Source organism: Phaenicophaeus curvirostris, chromosome 21 (genome assembly GCF_032191515.1).
Source record: "Phaenicophaeus curvirostris isolate KB17595 chromosome 21, BPBGC_Pcur_1.0, whole genome shotgun sequence".
Lineage (NCBI taxonomy): Eukaryota > Metazoa > Chordata > Aves > Cuculiformes > Cuculidae > Phaenicophaeus > Phaenicophaeus curvirostris.
Genome location: NC_091412.1, coordinates 5,738,776 through 5,761,519, shown reverse-complemented (window position 1 = coordinate 5,761,519; position 22,744 = coordinate 5,738,776). Strand labels below are relative to the sequence as shown.

The window sequence follows — 22,744 nt, the reverse complement described above, 5'->3', positions numbered from 1 at the left end:
TATTGGCTTGGGTTTCTGGGGATTGCCCAGAGCTTTCCATGCTGAAATAGTCAGGAGAGCATTTTGGTGGCTGTATGCACTTTGAGGTGATGCTTCGTGCCTATGATCAGCCGGACATATGGCAGGGAACTCAGTCTGTCCTGCTCCTGTGAAGACAAGTGGTATCAGGAGGCACTTAGAGACGCTGAGATTGAGATTTATTATTATTTCAGACAATCAGTCAATGGAGCTAATGCAACCCCCTGGATAATGCTGCCTTTAATGGTAGTAATTAACTTTTTCTCATTGAATTTTTGACCTAATTATTTATTCCATATGACTTTTCACGCAGCCACTTCTACCTGCGTGCATTTTGTGTGGTAGTGGTCTTGGTTTGAAAACTGGACTAGTCCATGTCCATCCTCAAAGCCATCATTCCCTTCCCTTGTCCTTTCCACCCAGGCTTTTCCTCCTGCTGAATTATCATAGAATCATGGAATGGTTTGGGCTGGAAGGGGCCTTAAAGCCCATCCAGTTCCACCCCCACTGCCGCGGGCAGGGACACCCCCCACTGGTTGCTCAAAGCCCCATCCAACCTGGCCTCAAACACCTCCAGAGACGGGGCAGCCATGACTTCTCTGGGCAACCTGGGACAGTTCCTTCCCACCCTCACAAGAAAACCATTTCTTCCTCAGATCTCATCTCAATCTCCCCTCTTGCAGCTCAAAACCGTTCCCCCTCATCCTATCCCTGCATTCCCTGATCAAAAGCCCCTCCCCAGCTTTCCTGTAGGCCACTTTTAAGTACTGGGAGGGAATTATTGTCATGTAACCTAAATATCTAATGCAGTTTGGAGTAAACATATTCTTCCTGTATGTTGTTTGCACCAAAACTATTCAAATTCAATTGTCTCTGCAAAATAAGAGATGGTTCTCTCTAAAGTAACTTGCTGCAAAGTGATTTTTTTTTGTTTTATTTTCTCTCTCTCAGCAAAGACTTTTGCATTTTTCCTCTGGGAAAATTTGATGTTGTTTGCTTTTTCTCAGATGGACTTTAAATTCCCACTGGTACAGACTATATTTCGTTCACTCTAATAGAAAGGAGGACATGTAATGTGTTTTGAAAATTTAACTCTACTGGGATTCATGCTGAGGCTGCTTCTAAGTTCACATTTCAAACATTTATCTCTCTGCAGGAAAATCTGTTATGACAAGTAGGCTCATAAAACAGGCTTTTCTCTGGCCATTTCCTTCTGCCTGTTGAAATGGAGGGGGTTTGCCATTTTTGGGTTTAAACTCCTTTTAGCTGTGAAACAAACAGGGTAACAATAACCTTAGCGCCTTTGACCATGAAAAAGTTTATAGCACTTCAGAAATGTGCTTGCTCATTTTACAACTAAAATGCAACCATTTCTGAGCAGAAATATAGCATTTATTTAACAGCTTGTATTTACACCATCCAATTCCTCACTGAGAGGAAGAGTCAGTACAGCAAGTGAGAGATATATGGTAACTCCAGAAGGTAAAGAAGGCACAGATGCTGAACATGAGGTTTTCTCCTTTGAGAAAAACATGTTGTGAGTTTTAACTGTGGTCCTGGTTATTCCAGTATTTTATGAGCTCTGTTCTTTGTGTCTGATGCTGCATTTTCCCTGTGGTGCTTCCCCAGCATCCCATTGTGATGCAGGGATGGGGAAAACGCTGCAGCCTGTGTACTGAAAGGATGGTGCTGGTTTGAAGGATCAGGGTTGCAGATGTGTTGAGATGTGCTGGATCAGCCTTGGCCAGAAATCCATCGGTGTGACTGTTCTCATTGGAGCAGAGTAAGAACTCAACAGAGATATGGAAAAAGAAACACCTGCAGATCTCCTCCAGCCCTGTTCTTGTGAACATGTTTGTATATAGTCAGTGTGTGTGGTGTCTTCATTTTCTTGGTCTCTTATACCAGCAGGTTGCTGCAAAATTAGAGTTTATTTCCATTTTAAAAGCTTCCTTATAATGAAAATAAACCCCACAACATAAAGGCATTTCTTTTGTGTTTTTCTTCGGTGAAACTTATTAAATAATCCATATGTTATGACCTAAGTTTGGTGTTTGACTGATTTTGACAGCTTGGCCATTGTTGCACGTAGGAGAAAGTAAGTGATCCATGCAAATGCATCTCAAATTCTATTTGAGGAGCTTGCTTTGCTTTATGTGGATAGCTCTCCCACCAGGGTATTCTTCACTCCTCATATCCCAAGGTCTTTACTCTGGTAGACAGACCTTGCCTATACTTGCTTTTCAGCGGTTGGTAAACAGGGTGCATGCAGAGCCTGTTACCTGTTTCAGGGAAAGCAGGATGCCTGCTGAGCCTGTCACGGCTCCCTGTGCTTCTCTTGATGCAGGACTGCTTCTGTCCCCTTGATGGAGATACTGAAATGCACAGAAGTCGGTGCCCTCGCTGCTTTTTTGCATGCTTGTCCCACCTGGCAGGTGTAGGTGAACAACCTGCTTGAGTGGATCCTGTACTGATCTGCCAAAGGAGGCACAGGGAAGGGGAGGGGTGGATGTTTCCAGGGCAGTGGAGGGAGCCTGGGTCACCTCAGCTCAGCCTCTGCCACCTCTTTCCCACCTGAGCAGGGTTTCCCCCGGGCCCCTCTGTTTGCAGCCCTGGCTCCCGCAGGAGGAGGCAGCTCTCCATCCCACACAAGAAACGGCAATACAGAAAGCTTGATGGATTTCTTTACCTGTGCAGGTGGGTGGGTGAATGCAGGGGAGCAGGCTGTAGATGGCTCTTTTAATGAGATTAATTTGCAGTTTGGTCAGGTCCGCTTGTATCTGCAAGTGGGTGTCTGTGTAGGCTTCTGCTCAGAAAGCTTCATTGACAAGTGCCTCCCAGAACAGAGAGACATCACAGCATAATTCCCTACAAAGAGAGCTGCACGGAATTGTAGGGGAAGAAAAAGGCCAGTGTTGCATTTGATGAGAAACATTTGATTTAGCTCCTTGCCTGGAGCATCCCTGAATTACGTGGCAGTGAGGAATGACGTGGGATTGAAGAAAACTGCATACCAGCCTTTGAATCTTCACATCTGCTGTCTATGCCCTGAAAACGTTTTCTAATAATGTTCACTGACTCTCCAGAAAATGTGCAGAGGTTGTTCTTTGTTCGATGGCAGCTGGGAACAGACACTGATTGCTCGCCTGGTCTGTACTGCCCAGCTCAGGAGGTCTTGGATTCAAAACCTGCCCATGGGCTGGCCATATGGTGCTGTTGTATAAACGTAGGGTTGATTATTGCATCCGAAACCTTTTTCTTTCTAATTTTTATGCACTTTAATTTTTTCGCTCCTGGGGCTACAAACTGGAATCTAAATAACACACTGAGCTAATAAAGACTGGTGATTGCAGTGTGCCTGGGAAATGTGTGACAGCAGGGAATTGGCCTCAGAGCTCCAGAGCTTTTACTTCCAGTAAACGACTCTTCTTCCTCCCTATCATCAGGAATTGCTTTCCAGTTACTATTCTTTGGGGAGCTGAGACTGAAATCGCAGTTTGCGGTCCTGGGTACTTAATGGTGCCTGAATTTGTGTTTCTGAAATTGAGTCGCATCTGCGGGACTTACCCTGGTGCAGCTCCAGCTCTTCCTCTTCTGTCCACATTGGTGCTAGCAGCACTCTGAGGGGCCTTTCCCCGTTAGCAAATCAGGGCTTTCATCTGGTAGACCAGACATAGTTTTAGTCCAATGAAATCAGAACAGCTTGCAAAGGTTGGGATGCTGTCCTGCTTTCACAGATGGGTTGGCTGAGGCACAGAGGTGGGTTTGCTTGGAGGCAGTGGATGGCACTGCCTCTGGGCTTCCCACTGCAAGCTGTTTGCTGGAACATGCTGCCTCCCACATGTGAAAATGCAGGTCAGGGTCTGTGCTGGAATTTAAACAGGCAGAGCTGTACAGTTGCTCTGTCCCCATCCCTTCTGGTGGGCTGCCTGGGTGCTCATTTCAAACCTCTAGGTGAGGTTTGGAACAAGTTTTATTGGGTTTCCGCCAAGACCAACAGACATCGAGCCTCTAAAATCAACAATGATGAGAATAAAAATGTAAGAAGGGGATTGCTGGGTAAACAGGACAATCCAGATGCTTCCTATGTGAGTTCCCAACTGTTGGACATTCTTACAACTTTGTTGCTTTCTTGATATTGTCTTACTCCTCTACCCACCCAGGTGCTTTACTGTAAGGTCCAAAGCTGCTACAGCCATGCCAGAAATGCCACAGAAAAGAAACAAATTGCTGTGTTAGGAGTTGATGTTATCAAGCCTCAGGCTGTGAGCGGTAAGCCTGGTTTTATAAAGTGCGAAAGACTTGCCTTGAAGTCCTCATATATAAATCATGTTCTACTTTCAAAGCCTCTTACATGTTTGCTTTCCTCTTGCCCCTAATGTTTTCTTTGCAACTTAGAGGGCTGCTGTTGGTCTGTGATCCTGCGTTCTGTAGGATCAACTTGATCCCAGCTCTGGGGTGAGGAAAATGCCGTGTGTTGACAGGCTCGTGCAGCAAGTGCTGGAGCTGGAGCTGCTGCCAGCTGGGCTGGGGGTGTCGGAGTGGGCACGGAGGATTCAAAATGATTACCAGGGGAAGGCATGCTTGGTTACAGCATCCAGAATTGGCTCAGAAATGATCCTACTGGGGGAGGAAGCCCTCCAAACTGAAGAAGGCACAGCAGTGGAGCCCAGCTGTGGATCAGGCATTGCACCTGCCGCTCCTGCTTCCAGCACTGAGTGGGAAAGATAAAACCATTGGACCTGTCAACACGACAAAGAAGCAGTAACCCAGCTGGCTTTGAACTGGTTATCTTGGGTACCAGCTGCAGCCTAATGAGAGCTGAGGGCAGTGTCCACCCCTACTGACAAGCAGGGATCATGGTCTCCCGGGTACACAGACCTCAGGCTGGTGGGGATCACCTGTACTGGCACCCTGGTCAGACTGAATTGGTGCACAGGCCATGCTGCTGAGCTTACTGATGAAGGGTAGCCATGCAGTGATGACTTACTAGATAATTCAGTGTTTACTGGATTCCAGGACAGCTGTGAAAATTATTTTCAAGTTAAAAAAAGATAATAAACCACATAATGTTGAAAGAAGAGAGTATCTTTTTAACTCTTCTGCCACAGTGGCACTCACTTTCACATACTGAAAGTGATGTGACATTTATTTAGGCAGAGCATCCTAATCTTATAATTACAGCTTGCAAAGGAGGGAAGCCAAGAATGACGGTGGATTTGTATTTGGAGAAGCAAGTGCTCCTTGGTCAGGGAGGAATGAGTGTCTGATAAATGAGTTGGTTGGGGCAAATAGGTTTCATCTGGTATCAGGCAAAGGAAGCCATTGGGGGAGGAATCAGGTCATGAATGGAGAGTAACTGCAGCCTCTCTTCTAGAGCATAATTGTAAGATTTGTCTGTTTTCTTCCTTAATTTTTGAAAGTCAGTAACCTGCAATGAATTCCCTCTGGAGCTTGACACATCAGCCTTGAAACTGGAGAAGAACTTTGTTTTAAATCAGGAAGAAGTGTGAGAAATGTAGTTGTATTTGCTGTAATTGTGTTTAGAAGGGAAAATTGAAGGCACTTTCTTCTCTATAGGGGCTGTATAATCTTTGTAGTATGTCTGGTACAGCAGAGCTTTGAGAGCTTAATTTATAATTACTGTGGTACGTGAAGTACCCAAACGGGAGGAGGGTTGCTGTAAAGCCCTCTTGGGAGGCACATCTGGGTAGCCCTGGGATTCTTTTTACTCGAGGAAGAGCAGAATAGCACAACTGGAAAGAGCACGTGACAATATATAATCTTGTTTCATGAGTAGAAGTAACTATGCAGGAAGGCAAGGGATTAATTATATAAAGAGTTATCCCATGAAAAGCTGCTCAGGTTTGTCCTTCCTCTCTCTTTTTCAATGCTCTTATCCTTCCTTCCCTGCAGAGTAACTTGTGTTAGTTGTTAGTCTTTTGGTGCTGGGGAAGGGGAAGCAGAGGCTGAAACAGAAACTCCCAAGTGCTGTGCTGGGTTGTGTTGGGATCTTACAATCACTTCTTTTTATTTATTTTAGGTAAAGCAGATCATGGAAGAAGCTGTCACCCGGAAATTTGTACATGAAGACAGCAGTCACATCATCGCATTATGTGGTAAATGACACACAAAAGAGCTAATGCTACATAATCTTACTTTTCCTGTAAGAAATGTATTTAAATATTAGAAATCATTGAGTTCAGGCCCATGTCACTTTTTCTTTGTTTGCTATATCTGTGTACCTTACAAATAAGAAAGTAACTCTTATTAAAATGACATCCAAAATAAATCACAAGCCAAAATGACAAAGTGATTTACTAGGAAGCACTAGTAGGTTAAAAAATATATATCTGGAGGTAGGATACAACCTTGAGAATAACTACCAGAAAATGGAGTTTTCAGAGTCATGGGTTGGGATATCAGCTGCCTTCCATCTGGCAGAACGTTGTTCTGTGACTTGTCTCCATGTATTTGAAGAATAGGGCATCTAATTTTGTGTAAAGGCGACAGAATCCAGCCCAAAAAGTCAGTGAAAGAGCTGTTGCCTTTTTTGAAGAAGGGAAACGATGGAAATCTCAATGACTTTTCTAGCCAGCATCGTGCCACTGGTATTCACAACTCGTCTCTGCTCTCTGCTGTGCACTGAATGCTGTGTTACGTAAATGGTGCATTTGTGAGATCGAGGTCTGGGCTTTGCCATTGTGGACATTATTGTATGGTTTTTAATACAATCAGCGAGCCATTCTGTTTGTGACTTTTCCTCATGACTGTATTTTGGGAGTTGCAATACCAAGAATTAGCAAGAAAGTACATTTTAAAATTTCTTCAGTGAAAACACCGTGTTTGTCAAGGGGAGCTGCTGTTTCAGAGCTCTGTAGATCACTCAAATTCTTAGCACATTCTGAAATTCGATGGAGGTTCTCCTGATCCCTGCAGACTTAGACTGATGTGTGTGTGTTGTGATGGTGGAATGAGGGAAACTCTGTGTGTGTAGGGTGGATAAATGATGATCCAGTGCTGGATTCCCAGTAGAGGTTGGCTCCCAAGAGTTCACACCCAGTAACTCCTTTGGAAACTTGGCCACTTTATTCAGTTCTGAGAAGAAACTGTTGAATGCTGATCCAGCAGTTCTGTAATCAAGCCTGTAATGTGCTAGGGCCAATAAAAAATTAACACTGTTCATCAGACTTTAGTGTGTGGAGAAACATCTCAGCAAGATACCACTGAGAATTAAATCTGTGTAAATATGTGTGTTGGCCTGTGAGCTCTTGGCTGCTTTGTCTTTGTACTTCAAATTGAAGACTTAACTGGGATTGATGCTGAGAATGATTGGAGAACAGCCATCATCCAAACACTTCTGGGTTTCATGGAATGGAGTGTTTGCAGCCAAGCAGAGACAGTTACGTGTTGATGACAGTGGAGAGTTTAAGAGGGGTGGAAGTTAGATTGGCTTTGGAGATCAGTGGGCTGTTTAAACAGAGGTGTACTGACTGGCAGATATTACTGAAAGCCGGAGTCCAAGAATGGTAACCTTTTCCTGTCACAACACTGAAATCCCAGCTTGCTGTGTTGTGTGGTTATTTTGTATGCAAGGCTAATCTTGCACTAGCCTGCTTCTATTTCCAAGTTATCTTTTACTTACAGCTTGGGATAATTTATTCATGCCTACATATTCAGTGCAGGAGTGCAAGGTTCAGCCGTGTTCTCTGGCTAATGGCTTCTTGCTATTAATACAGACTGTAGTTGTTTCCTCCATTTAGGTTGTGGTTGTGTTAAATATTCCCCTTTTGTCTATACTTATACAACACAGAGGAGAAAAGTAACTGAGGAAAACGGTCCCGCAATAGGAGCAGGTGGAGGCACCTGGAGCCTGTGCCCTTGCTGCAGGCGACCCGTTTCATCTGGAGAGCTCTGCCTGTGCTGTGTCTGTTCTCTGTCTTTGCAGTTATGTTCTGTAAGCTGTGCTGTGGCATTGATGTCGGGGGTAGTAGGGCAGCAGCTATTTCTGTTAGAATCTGCTTGGCCAAAATTAGCAGTACTGCAAAATCTTCCTACTATTTCCCCCTCCTGCTGTGATACCAGTTGAGTTTGTGTTCTGAATTCTGTAGGGTCTGAAAAACTAATCACTCTCCATGAGCTGCCTTATTATTGCCCAGCAATCTTACCTGTCCTAAGGAAGTATTCCAACCTGCAGCTGCTTTGAATGTAGGACTTAATTAACTCCTAAGCCAGAAGTAGGTGAAGCTGAATGTTCTGCTATCGCTTCAGCTAATTGAATGGAGAAGCTGTTTCCAGCAGACTTGGCTAACAGCTCCTGGCTGGGGCTCTCCTGTGTGTGCAGTTCTTTTCCCTCCCCCACTCCAGTTTCATGTGCCTTTTCAAGAGGTTTTTCCCTTCTATTTAAAATTAGATTGGCTCAGTACATGAGTCATTTTCAGTGAATCTTCATTGTAAATATAGAATTCTTGTGAATCATTTTACTCTCCTGCAAGGCTGAGTTTAGCAAGAGTCTCTTAAATACATGGTAGTTGATTTTCAGAGTCTGTCTGCATCAGTAACTAAAAAATTCCTACCTCTCCTAGGCCCCAGATTGCTGAGGGTACCATGTTTCTCACATCCTTCTCCAGTGCCTCTTTGTTATGGGACATGGGGTTTGTAAACACAAGATGCTGACTTGGTGTTTGCTGGTCAGCCCCATGGTGGGACCTGCTGCATCTCTGAGCAGAGCTTGGGTGTGCGTATCATCTGCTTTCATGAGAGATTACTGCAGAGCGTGGGGCCCCAGTGGGTTTCCTCACACTCTGGCTCTTGAAATGTGTTTTCATGGCCCTGGGTTCAATCTATAGGGTGCAGTTGGACAGAAGAGCAGCTCATGTTGTTTAGGGTTTAGGTGCAAGCCCAGAGGAGCTTGTATGGGACTTGACTCTGGAGATGGCTTGGCATCCAGACCTTTCCCATCCCAGGGTCAACCTAGTGAGACTACGGAAAATGTGTTTTGAGATACGAGAGACAGTCTTGGTGCTACCTGTCTGACCCATTGAGCATGGAGGATGAAGCAGTGAATCACCTTTGCAAGCTCCTAAAGGAAATACCATTTTCCTGACCCAGGGCAGCTCCCTGCAGCCTTTGCTGTCCCCTGGAGGAACGGGGCCTCTGAGCTGGTCAGTTCTACTCATCCAGTGGGAGAGATTGGTTGTAACCACAGCAACTCTGCTCACAATCTGTAGTCTTCACCTGTGTGATCTAAGGGAAGGAAAACGGTGCTGACATTTCATTCTTGTGGGAAGCAATGAATGCGGGTGTTCTTGTACTTGTCCTCAACCCAGTTTATAACCTAGTTACATTCCACTTACTCTTTCATCTTGTCTGATTTACAAAACATCTAGCTCTGTAGCAGTTCAGTTTGGATTGTGTGCAGTGTGGCTAATGCATGCCCTGTTGGGACAAAAATTCCACATGTCTTTGGGCTACAGGTTGCTGTTGAGTGAATTTCACCGATGTTTTGTTGTCAGTCCGAGTACAGTGACATGCTGCGAGCTCTGTGGATATTTGTAGCACCTTTAGTGGACAGGCGTTTCTGTTAGAAACTGGATGTGGATGTTTTCAGCCTGGGTTATCTGATGCTGTTTCCTTAGTAACGGTAGCTGCCATCACTTGACGTAGGGACCATGCCGTGCTCGCTCAGCTGAGGGCCATCTCTGCCTTCCCTGCACCAGCTTCCTGAAGTTTTCCTGGCTGGTTGTCTTCTCACCAGGAAAACTAGCTCTTCCCAGCTTTTACACTTCTGAGGGAGAGAGGGGAGTAAAAGGAAGCTTTTCTTCCATCTGTCTCTGCAGTGACCTAATGCATATTTACAGTAATCTCAGAGTTTTTTGATGCAGTGCACTACACCTCCCTTGTTTGTCCGAAACCTACCTGCAGCTTTGCCAAGCCTTTTTTGCTGCGTGGTTGCCCATCTTTGGGTCTGACAGTAATGTGCTGCTACAAGCAAAGAATTAAAAACCTGATTTAAAACATCAAACATAGTAGAACGTGCCTTATTCATGAGTGGATCCAAGGCAAGGTTCCCAAATGTTGATATTTGTGCCTTCAGGGGCATGTAGCTCACATCATGAATCTCACAGGACTGATTTTCTCCAAGTGGTCTCTTTTATGTGTCCAGTCAAGAAATCTCATTGACTTAACTTTTTAATATTTCTTCTCTTCTCTTTTTCCCCCTTTCATCTAAAGAAGAAGCTAGAAATGTACTAGATTAAGATGCCTTTGCTCCAGATGTACAAAGCCAATTCAAACTGTGCTTAATAACACTCTTTATCTTGTCCAAAAAAAAAAAATAAAAAACAACCCTTCAGACACTTTCAATCTCGCCCTTGAAACCAGGGTTTTGCTGTTTTTTTTCAAAGAGCTGTCTCATTTTCAGTGGATGTGTTTGATGCAAGTGCGATGAGCTCTGTTGGCTGATCTGCTCAGCCAGGTCACCCTGAGGAGCTGGGGCAGCCAAGAACCCATTACAGAGCTGGTGCTTCAGCAGGGTAGGGGCTTCTGTCTGGATTGGTAGGTCCACGTGCATGCAGCAACATCAGAAAAGCTAAACTTTGGGAAAGGCTTATGCAGGTTTACCTTCCTTCTCTGCTCTTCATCCAAATCATTGCATCCGTGGTGGAACAGGTGGTTGGACCCTGTTTATTGCAACAGCAGGGGTCACTGGGATGGTTGTTTAATGCTTGTTTACTGGGTGTGCAGAGCTGTAATTCCTGTCCCCGCTTGCTCAACCTGTTTGCTCCATTTGTAGCTGTTATTTGTTGAAGGAGGAAAAAGAGAAGGGAGTGTGTGGGGAGCCTCCTCCTGGGAAAGATGCTTAAAGCAAGCCGCAAGCCATGTACACGGTGTGTGGTTGAGGAGTGGGTTATGTAGCCAGAAGGACGCTGCTCCTGAGTAATAATACTTAAGTACAGAGTATATTTTTAATGTCTTGTTTTTAAAGGTAAATTGAGACGTACTCTGAAAACAGACTTTGTCCGGACAGTATCTGCCTCAGTGAAATTAAAAGCATATTGTTCTGATTGGTGTCATTATAGCTTAAGTGCAGTAAGGATGCTGACAGTGACTGCTGTTCATTTTAAAGGAATGGTGATCTTTGAATTGACTCATAATTAAATTATTGTTTATATGAGTTGGCTGTGCTTGGCTTGGTTTATAGTTTAAAGGTATTTTTTTATTGTTTGAAATGAGCCTTGTTAGTTTTTTCTCCTTAAATAAATATTTTGAGTGCCTTGAACGAAATAATCCTGATGTCTCATGCTGTAAGATAATTACCACAGGCTTCAGGTGGATTATGGAGAGCTGATGTGTGCCAGAATAAAAGTGTGTATTCCTTAGGTGTAAATTCCACATGCCTACTAGTCAAAGTGAATGTAGTTACTGCATTTTGGGGGAAGGTTAGCAGTAAACATGAGTGGAAATTGTAACGGGCACAGTAAAATGGCTTTTCCATGAGATTGTTGTTTGAATTAAGGATGGGATGAACTGCATGAAAAGCTTTTTTTGTCCTGAATAGTAAACCTGCTACCAGTAATTAAACCCATTAATTAAAATGACAGAATCCCTTTGTGGCTGAAAGGAAAAGTTCTGATTTTGTGCTGTAGAACGGTATTTAATGTTGTGCTTGAAACTTCCTTTAATCTTGCTTTGAGGATTGCAGGTTTGCATTGTGCTTAATCCTTGGGGTGTGGATGGAGGGCGGAGAGTTAGGGTTTCCATCACTGTCCCTGGAACACTGCCACTGGCCCTCCTGGTGACACATCTGGGTTTGCAGTTTTGTTCTTATGATGACTCGTTATCCCATTTTGCACAAAGTTAATTGTGTTTGAAAGAGAAGATCTGATTAGGAACCAATGACTACATGATGCTGGAGTTTGTGTTCTGTTTTGTCTCCTTCAGGACCTGAAATCCAAGCAATTATCAGAATCACCAAATGTTACGATTGCCAGCCCCAAGCAATGAAAAATCATGAGTCAGAAATCTTTTCTTTCATGGCTCTAAATTACAAGACTGGATTAAGGTTCATAACAGGGGAATAAAATTAACCAAGGCATAGAAATGTACATCTTAAATGCATTTCTTATCCTGTGTCTCTTATCCAGTGCATGCTTCAAGATGGTAGAGCTTTCAGAAGACTATTAAATATCCACAGATTTGCAGTAAAATTGTGGAAGGCAGCAATGTAGGAAACTCTTCTTTGCTTTTAAGGTGAGAAATGAGTTCCTGATGAAAGTCCTTTCTTGCCTCCTATTTAAAGTATTGCAATGACGTGTTAACAGATGAAAGGAACAGGAGATTGATTTGTAGCCAGTTTGGACCTCATTTTTGGGTTGTCCAGCAAGCTGTTCCCATCAATTTCAGCTGAAGTTACAGCCTCCCAGTTCCTCTGCAACTCAGCCCCATTAGGAAGCGATACCTTGCGCTGTGGGGTTTTTAGGTGATTCTCTTGAGGCTTCTAAATAGCACAGTGTTCTGAGGCTTGACAAAAATTAAGAATTCAGTTTCCTCTCTTTTTTTATTTTTGGCTCACAAAAATGTAACTTATGTAGAAACAGATGTAAATAACCATTATCCAACCAGACAATTTATTATTTTAATTCCTTCGGCTTTCTAACCTTGGCATTGATGTTTTAACAAAATGTAGTTAATCTGCTGCGAAAATGCAGGTGTCTCATAAACAAAATACGAGCCTCTCTATATTACTACTCCTATTTGGAAAACATTTTCAGTGACAAATAATGTTTATAAAGTAGTTTACAGAGATCCTACCTCACTTCATGAAAGTGTTAGCCCAAAGAGAGTACCAGGGATGATCATAACTGGGGGAGGCAAATGTTTTTTCACACAAATTGAAAAGGTTTTTGATTGTGCTCCAAAGATGACTGCTTTAAAATAACGAGTGGCGTGCTGTAGAAGAGAGGGAGAAAAAAAAAAGGAGAGCGAATATTAGCTCTGATGGGAAATCAAACAGCTTCTGAACTGCATGTGTTTGTAGTTTGAGAAGTGAAATATAATCCCTCCTGCTTTTTAGAGCACTCCGCTAAACATTTTACTTGGTCCATCGAATTGTATCATGTTCAATTATTTAGAGAAACCTCAGTGATTTTGATTTACCCTTAATAGTGTTTAATGGGAATGCTTCCATTTTCTGAAGTTTATTGAGATCCTTGAAGCTTAATGGTTGAGATTTTAAAACAGAGCAGTCACCAACTTCCAGCCCTGATGTTTCTCAGCCAGAGCTATCTTTAGAACTGAGGATTGTCCATTTATTGACAAGGTGATACCTGTGACTGTCTGTGTGGCTAACGTGCTTGGGTCTGACAAATGATGTAGTGAAGATCAGGTGAGGCAGGTAGGGGAGTGAGAGCTTGGCTGTAGCACAGTGCTCTCCTTATTCTCCTTGTCTAACATGTTTACTTGGATTTGTCACACCAAGTCCCTCATCTGAAGGGCAATTACATCTGGAGAGTCTATGGTCTTTGGCATTTGAAGACAGAAATAGGTGCTCGATATTCCATTTTTCCTTTTCCATAAAATGCACAAAGCGTTACCCTTTGGACAAAGGAGGGAATTTGGATCTCTCCTCTGCAGTCATTTGCTTCTTAGCTGGTATGCGGGTACAGACGGGTGTCTCATCTAGGCAGTAGGCTTTTTGCAGTGACATAGCGTGCTGTAACTTGGTAATAAAATTGGTTTCAAACTGGGCAGATCTGTGATTAGGTAAAGCAACAGCAGCTGGAGATCGTGAGCATCTGATTGCTGCATTATCATCCTCCTCTTTTCACTTGTTCTTATTTTCTTCAGCCACATGAATTCAATTCCCTGTGCACAGTTTCCATGAAAACAAGTATTTAGCTGTGGTATTTCTTCCTGTCAAAGGAAAATCTCATCTGCTAAATAAACCCTATAAATAATCCTTCCACGGGCCTTTCGTTCTCTTCTTACCACTCTTCCAGCTTCATCCATAGAGCTGTCTTATTTCACACTCCATTGAGTCATGTCAAGATTTTCATAAAAGCAAAAAAAGGAGAAAACTGAGCTTGTTCACCTGACCCTGCAAGAAGCAGCCTTGTTGAAGTGACAAAAAAGTGACATTTTCCAAAGCTCGTTGGGGACTGTAATTATTTGGACTGTAAATCAATAACATATCTGCACTTAATTAAATTCAGCGGTGGCTACTGCAGGGGATGTTCCTCAAAACTGGCTGGAGTTAATGAATTTTTAGATGGCTGCTGTCAGCTGAACCATACAAGGGAATTACTTGAACTATGTTGATTTATTCCAAGTGCAGTGCTGCTCTTCCAATCTACACGTAAAGACTATCTGTGTTTTTCTGTGTTCAATTCTTGTATGTATGTATGTATTGTTGCAATTATAGTGTCAGTAGGCAGGCTCAGGATCACATTGTGTTGTGCTCAGAAAGCTCATAGTAGTTATTTACTAGAGCGTGTGCATATATATAAATAAAAGCGTATGTATGTGGGTGCAAACTACCTGTTTGTTCACAAAACTCTCTGTTGATGTCTATCTGATGTTATCACTTCCTCCAGAAACAGCTACATCTCCATCTCTTTATGTCTTTTTGGAGTGCCAGATTCCAAAATGGGGAAAATGGTTCATTTTCTTTAAAACAGGTAAATAACTTCACTTTCCTGTTCCAAAGATTCTTCTAACTATCAGCCCTAAAATGTTTTGTGCTTTATCTTTTTAGACAGCAATCTGAGCTTCGTGTTCAGCAGTTTTGCAGCTCCGGGGGGATTATCTACTTTTATTTAGTTTTGAGGAATCAAAAGCAGGTTTGCAGAAACCTGATTTACTGAATCCTCCAGCTCTCTTCCCCCCAAACAGTTCTCTGTCTCAATTATTTTTTTCCCACTCCCCAACTCTACCATGTGCTCTGATGTTGTCTCTGTTGTGTGTGTCTCCAAGTGTGGTTGTAATCCATAACTTGTATTGATTTCAACTGATTGAAACTGTTTTCTAATGGGAAGGGGAGTGTGTGTGCACTAAACCTTTTTGTGTGTTCTGTTACAATTTCTTGTTGTTTCTGACACCATCTGGCAGAACAATAGGGGAAGTTTCTATTATATTCTGGGCAGATGAGTTAGTTCAGTTTGTTTTCACCTGTTCCCACAAGCCTACAAGATGGGTGTCGAGAGCCTGACACAGAGAATTGATTTAAATCCAAGAGCTGGCAAAGGAACAATAGTAATTCCCTTGCAGATTACCAGAATGCAAGAAGCGTAAGCAGCCTAACTGCACAGCAGCGGGTTTGTGGAGGCCCTCCTGCTCAGACGAGAGGCTTTCTTGGGGAGACATGGAGGTTTTCAGGAAGAAAAGTTTGTAAATACTGCTTTATGTCATCATAAAAAGTGTGCTTTTATGGTTTCAATCCAAGGTTTAGAAAATAGAAATCTAATTTTTGTGGTTGGTTTAAAACAGAAGAGAAACAAGGAGAGAAAAGGTAAATGGAGCTAAGGAGATGTCATCAAATGCTTTCTCTCTAAAGCTGCTTGGGCACCACTGTCAAGGTCCTCTCATGTCTTTTCAAAGATTCTTCCACAAGCTTGTTCAAGAGGATGCGTTAAAGCTTCCTTTTGACTGAACTTGGCCATGTGTGTCCACGTGCAGGAGAATGTGGTGGTGAGTGATGTGACAGGGTGCAGTGGGGTCGGGCTCTGCTGTAGGACAGGCACACAGCAAAGAGCCCCCATGCCTCTTCCAAGCTGCTGACCTCTAATTTCCGTGCTGGGGAGCTTTGTGCCACTTAGAATCATAGAGTCATAGAATCACCAGGTTGGAAAAGACCCATCGGATCATCAAATCCAACCATTCCTATCGAATACTAAACCATGCCCCTCAGCACCGCTTGCTGTGTTGGAGGGGTGCTTCCCTCTGTTGGGGCTGCAGCGGTGACATCTGTACGGTCCCCTGGCCAGGAGGAGGAAGGCAGCTGTGCTGGAAGATGTACTGCTCTCCTCCAGTGTTTTGTAGTTTAACTGGATAAAAATTGCTGTGTGTTTGAAAGCTGCTGCAGATGAGGTCAGATGTGAAGTCAAGTCAGTTAGCTGTTCTGGAATAATGACCTTGTATGAAGGAGCCTGGAGAGAAGTGCTGGGGAAAGACAGTGCTCAGGCTGTGGCTGCAGTAGAGGAGAACGAAGTGCCTTGGAGGTCACACAGGCTGGGTCTACAGCCTGAAGCCAGATCTTGGAGTGCCTTGTACAGGGAACTGGATGTGGTGCATTAATCTTTTGTCCTATGGGACATACGTTTTGAGGCAATCTAGCAGCTAATTCCAGTGTGTCTCCCTAACAAGTAACCACTACACGTGTATCGCAGTCCGTTGGGTACTGATGTTATGTCAGCTCCTTGTGATGAGAAATGTCACAGTGGACTAATTAAATATTGGGGCTTTAGGGACAGTCACTGTGGAAATTGCCCTCTTTGGCAGCTGCAACATTTATTAATAATTAAAGCTGTGCCTGCTGTGCTTTTCACTAAATTTGTTTCATTAATATTTCATTGTTTTAAAGAAAGAAAAAATCCAACGGTGAAGGTGGGGAGAGAGCCTGTTTCCTAAGCAACAGCAATGCACTTCTTTGCAGTTATTTTTAAAGGCAGGTTGCTTCATTTAAGATTTGGAGCCAATTATTGCTGCATTGCTTCAGGCATCCGGAAAGCTGCTTTTTGTTTTTCATTTTCTTTATTTCTAATTGAAAGACAGAGCAAAACAGTAGCTGGGTTAAGAGTTGTTTTGATGGTTGCTAGACAGGATCTGTGACTGTGATGTGAAGAACATCCCCATGCTGTCATCACTCTTTGTTCTTCCAATGCCGCGCTACCTGGCCTTGCAAAACCCCATGGGCAACCAAACAGTGCTCGCCCCCACTGTTGCTTCTGTATTAGATGCACAGATGCTCCCTCTTCCTTTGAGTAGGAAGAGCCTTGCTTGCAGAGATGTCATCAGCTGAGCTCCCGCTTGTCTAAGACCACAGGCAGACGATCACGGAATGGTTTGGGTAAGAAGGGACCTTAGAGCCCATCCAGTTCAAACCTTCCACTGGATCAGGTTGCTCAAAGCTCCGTCCAACCTGGTCTTGAACACCTCCAGGGATGGGGCAGCCGTGACTTCTCTGGGCAACCTGGGCCAGTGCCTCACCACCCTCTCAGTGAAGAATTTGTTCCTAGTGTCTAATCTAAATCTCCCCTCTTCCAGCTTAAAACTGTTCCCCCTCATCCTATCCTTGCACTCGTTGGGAAAGAGCCCCTCCCCAGCTTTCCTGTAGCCCCTTTCAGTACTGGAAGCTGCTCTAAGGTCTCCCTGGAGCCTTCTCTTCTCCAGGCTGAACAACCTCAACAATCTCAGCCTGTCCTGGTGTGGAAGGCATTGCCTTTGTCACCCAGAGATGTCCTCTGATTGCAGAGGGAGTCAAGCCGGGATATGCCCATGTGTCTTGGTCCTCCTTTCAGACAGTAGTGCTGCACTTAGGATTTTGTGCCTAGTACAAGTGAGAAAGCAAGGGGCTAATTCTCTTCTGAGGCAGCAGTTTGGAGTGGACAGTGCCAGACTTGCTGCTCGGCAGCCTGGTTTGATGCAGTAAGCTCATGTCCTGAGATGCACGACAGGCTCCAGCCCTTGGATCATCTTCTTGGCTTCCTCTGAGGCCATTGGCACTGTTCGATTGCTGCCATACAGCATCTCGGTGAGTCTTTGGGGTTTGCATCTCCCAGACCAGGGCTCCTCTGGGTTCAGCTTGGGCAGGCCCCTCTCTGCAAAGAGCAGTAGGAAATGTTGGGACAGGTATTGCTGTCCAGCCCAGGGCCAGCACAGCAGAACCCTGCTCAGAGAGGGGCTGTTGGGGTTCTCTTCTTGGGGATATAATGGGGAGGGGAAACACTGTGACTTAGTGCCCATCTCGCAAGGGGACAAGGCTGAATGGTCTGTCTTCTCTGCTTCTAGATAAATCTACGTACAGCTAAAATGCTGGTAAGTGCCTTAATCTGCAGTTCTTGTGATGAGTCTTAAGCATTCAAGAATGCTGGTCTCATTGCAAAAAGTGGGATAAACATATAGATAGTTTCTTCTGTATTTTATCAGTCTTATCTGTGCGTTTCAGTCTCTCAGTGTGTGTTTATAGAGTGCTTGTTGCAGTGGGACCTTTGTCTAATCCAGAAAGTAATAACTAGGCTTCTTAAACTGTAGGATGGTCCATCCATCTGAACAGCAGTTTGTTGGTGCTTTTCGTAGTGAAATTGGAAGGTAATATGCAATTAAATGAGGGATCACAAAGAAAGGGGAATCACTGTTTTTTTCAGAGAGGTAGTGAATATAAAAGTGTGTGAATACCTTGTACCACTCGGTGAGGTTTATTTGGGTTACAGTGACATGGGACAGCACGGCTGGGCCAGTATTTCTTTTGTGCACTTCCTAATGCAACAGCAACTTTGCCCATTTGCCTTGGAAACACAAGGGGCTGGGGATTTGCATGGCATAAGCATCTATGCTGAAGGCATCAGTTGAATGCTGTGAGTGCTCAAATGCTCTTATTTATTAAAAGAAAAAAATGAAAAGGAAAGAAAACCTGGCAACAAAACAGAAGAAAACCTGAAGTCCTTCATTATCAGTGAGCACATGAGACGTGCTGTTTCATTTATGCCAGTTTTCCACAGGGCTCGCCAATCTCCCGAGTTACTCATTTACTGGAGGACAGCTCTGTGTGTGTAGGGTTTTCCGGTGTTTATTTGAATTGCCCCTGTTGTTCGCACATTGGAAAAAGCTGGTCAGAGCCCAGAGCATCGCGATCCTGTGCTTTTGGCGTGCTTGCCAATGCCATTTATGTGACATTTTACTGATTAGGCAGCTTGAAGAGAGACTGTTAAGATCGTATGTGTCTTCTTGTTACATTTTAAGATGAAATTGGACTTTCAGGTTTGGTGGTTCTCATTTAGGTTGTGCAGTAAGGGAAAATATCAAATTTATTCTGAAGAATTTGCAGCCTGAATAAGTTTAGGACTAGGAAGAGAGAATGGTGACATCTCTGTTTTACAGAGAATGAAATCAGGGTATACAATTAGAAGACTTGGCTTTGCTCACTCAGGTCAGTTGTATCTTGCTAAAAATCATTAAAAATGAACGATCCCAATTCTTCAAGCCATAGATGTTTAATCTCACTGGCTCTGTCCCATAGGGAAATTTGGGCTTTCCATGGAAATTTAACTTCTGTCAGATTTTGTCCAATGATGCTTAGCTTAAAAACATATCTACCTTCACAACTGAAAGCGAAATAGTGTCATGGTTATCCCACAGCTCATTTCCAGTTTATTTTCCTAGTGCAGCTTTCTGAACAGCATTAGGTTAATTTCTGTAGTAAGGATGTGATAGCTGGAAGCCAATTAGAGTTTCCATTTTTCCAGAGTGATAAGACACAAAATGTGAAGTTATTAATACCTCATAAATGCTTCTCAATTTTTTTTTTGTTCATTCAACAGGTCATTCTTCAGTCTGGCAAAACAAGAAAGAGGGTAGCAGTGTTGGAGATGAAGGGGACGGTTTTACTAATGCTCTGAAATAAAGACTTGTCCTGTGATGATCTCACCGCTGTAGCTTCTGGGCTAGATTAAACGCAGGAGGTGTCTCTATGCACCGTTCAGTCTTGCCAGGGACTTAGGTTAGTTTTCAGGGACTGAGCAGTGAGAAGAGGTCTTCTGGAGTGCTGGCTTTCAATTATTTTGGAATTTAGAATACTAGAATTGTACAGTGATTTGGGCTGGAGGGGATCTTAAAGCTCATCCAGTTCCAACCCCCCTGCCATGGGCAGAGACACCTCCCACTGGATCATGGTGCTCCAAGCCCCATCCAACCTGGCCTTGAACCCCTCCAGGGATGGGGCAGCCATAACTTCTCTGGGCAGCCTGGGCCAGGGCCTCCCCACCCTCACAGGAAAACATTTCCTCACATCTGATCTCAATCTCTACTCTTCCAGCTTAAGCTCATTCTTATCCCTGCTCTCCCTGATCAGGAGCCCCTCCCCAGCTTTCCCTCCTTTCAATACTGGGAGACTGCTCTAATGTCTCCCTGGAGCATTCTCTTCTCTAGGCTGAACAGCCCCAACTCTCTCAGCCTGTCCTGATACGGGAGGTGCTCCAGCCCTTGGATCATCTTCTTGGCCTCCTTTGGTCTCTAACAGATCAATGTCCTTCCCGTGCTGATGACTCCAGAACTGAATACAGAACTCCAGGTATTTGGAGCCCATTAAGTATTGGAAGGAGCAAGAGTCTTCAGGAAATGCTCAGCATCTGACAATAGAGGGCTTAAAGTGCAACAAAACACTGCTTTCTGTCAGAATTAGCTGCTGAATCTCAGGAGAGATGCAATGGGCATCAGAGCAGATGGAATACCATTTGTTACTCGTAACAAAAATTAAATGTGGCAATTCTAACTGCAATTTACCGCAGGACTGCCTGCTGTCATTACACACGGGAGAGCATCGCTCAGATGCTGAACTTGGAGCCCTCGGTAAGGGCTGGCGTGCCTGCGTGGGTTTCCATGAGTGCTCACCTTGCAGATAACGTTGGGCTTTCCCCCTCCGTGTGAATGAATTGGTCTGTTCTCCTTCATATCTTTTCATGGATAGTGTTGAGTGGATGAGTCATCTGCAGTCTTGATTTAAAAGCTGGTAGGCAGGGAAGGTGCTTTTTTTGTATTTAGTTGTTTTTATTTGTATTTCTCTGGTCTCTTTCCCGCAGCAGTTTAAATGAGAGCTGGTTAGATTCCTGGTGCGCAGTCCTGCAAGGCTGAAAGAGTGCAATGCGGTCTTTTACTGGTGACTATCAGAGCGTGTTACAGGGAGGGCTGCAAAATGGACCTCACAGATGGATCTGTTGTAGCTGTAGGTCTGGCTGCATCTCTGTTCCCCCTAAGGCAGTAGTTTTCTTCTCAGTTCATAGGCCTTTTAATCTTTCTCTCCAAAGCTAGGTGAGGGGCTCTGCTGGAATGAGAGCCTATCTTACCAGGTTTTATGACTTTGTTCTTCTTGTAGCGATCTCCTGTGCTTTGGGAGGGGAATATCCTCCATCAGCAGAATTGTTCAGTTTCCTTTTTGTTTTCCAGTAGTTTTCCCTATGCTTTTGGTCCAGCAAGTGACCCAGCTGTCTCTCTGCAGGACTCCTACGTGATTGCAGAGTAACTTTGTACCAGTCACAGGTGTTTCTGTCTTTTCCTAAGGTGTGTCACTTTGTTCTTTAGCTCCTGACCACATCTGAGCTGGAGTCCAGTAAAGGATACACAGTGATCAACTGCGTGCCAGCAGTTGGTAGAACACAGCAATTTCTCATGTTCAGATACTGGTTCAGGTTTGAACCTGAACTCCGTATGACTTACATGAGACACCTTCTTGGCACTACCATTCTTCACAGGCTGGTGTTAACATTCCTACAGTGTGATTTTAAGAATGATTTGCAAGTAACAGGAAAGTATGACCTCCAGTTAGTCCTTTCCATTGCAAACACCAGACCATGTTGAGAAATGCAAGTGGGAGAAATGGATGCAGCAATTCACAAAGATAAATTGGAGCCTCTGCTTGAAACGGAGATCATCAGTAAAAGCAGATTTCTGTCTCATTGTATCTTGAGTTGGGGGACCTGGTTCTGCCATAGAATCATAGAATCACCAGGTTGGAAAAGACCCACCGGATGGTGGGTGACTCAACCCCCTCCCTGGGCAGCCTCTGCCTGTGCCCAATGACCCTTTCTGTGAAAAATTTTTTCCTAATGTTCAGCCTGAACCTCCCCTGGTGGAGCTTGAGGCCATTCCCTCTCGTCCTGTCCCCTGTCCCTTGGGAGAAGAGCCCAGCACCCTCCTCTCCACAACCTCCTTTCAGGGAGTTGTAGAGAGCAATGAGGTCTCCCCTCAGCCTCCTCTTCTCCAGGCTAAACACCCCCAGCTCTCTCAAGGAGGAGTTGAGAAAAGGTTTTGGCTTCATTTTTGGTAGAATCAGGAATTCTTTCCCAGTGACGTGCATAAATAGGGGAAATACTGGGAGATATTTTTCCCATTTGGTTCATTTCTGTACTGACATGATCTCTAACTTAAAAGGTGCTGCTTGTTGCAGATTAGACACCTGCTGGCATCATCTGATTTTGTAGTCTGTTTGTCTGTCTCCCCTGTTCCGTTCTCCTGACCAGAGGGCGTTAGATGGTGTTCACCAAAGGGGAGATTGAGGATGGCACTACCCCTAACCCTATCTCCTTCCCTTTCTTGCAGGCGTTGTGGAGGCGTGTCTCCTGCACATGCTCAAGCGAAGGGCTGCCGGCTTCCTGCGGACTGACAAGGTGGCTGCTCTCTTCACCAAAGTTGGCAAGACGTATGCCATAGCTGGAGACATATGCAAGAAAGTGCAGGAACTGCTGCAGCAGGTAGAAAGCAGGTGAGACTGAGGTCTGTGTATCAGCAAAACGTATCCCACATGTGTAGCACGGGGAGAGTACAGAGCTTGGTAAATGGAAAGCATGGCAGGGCTTGCACAGCTTCACTACCAATTATGCTTATAGACACGTAGTTCAGTTGCGTTGTGTATTTTAGGATGACTGGTACCACTTTATAAAATTGCGTGTTGTGGCTTGTTGCTTGTTGTATGTATTGTAGGTATTGTTGTGTGTTGTAGGTATTCAGTACAGAGCAG

General features: G+C 44.2%; 1 protein-coding gene across 7 annotated transcripts in view; it reads left to right on the top strand.

Annotated features, from left to right (window-relative positions):
- The window catches only part of SGSM2 (small G protein signaling modulator 2), a 55,768-nt gene that overhangs the window by 2,123 nt on the left and 30,901 nt on the right, over window positions 1–22,744 (top strand). For 6 of the 7 annotated variants that reach the window (XM_069873764.1, XM_069873765.1, XM_069873762.1 and 3 more), the window contains exons 2-3: window positions 6,062–6,137; window positions 22,327–22,489. In XM_069873764.1, the coding sequence (XP_069729865.1) occupies window positions 6,062–6,137; window positions 22,327–22,489 (239 nt within the window). Of the gene's footprint in view, window positions 1–6,061; window positions 6,185–22,326; window positions 22,490–22,744 lie in introns of those variants that run through there. The other variant, XM_069873768.1, reaches the window with a different exon arrangement.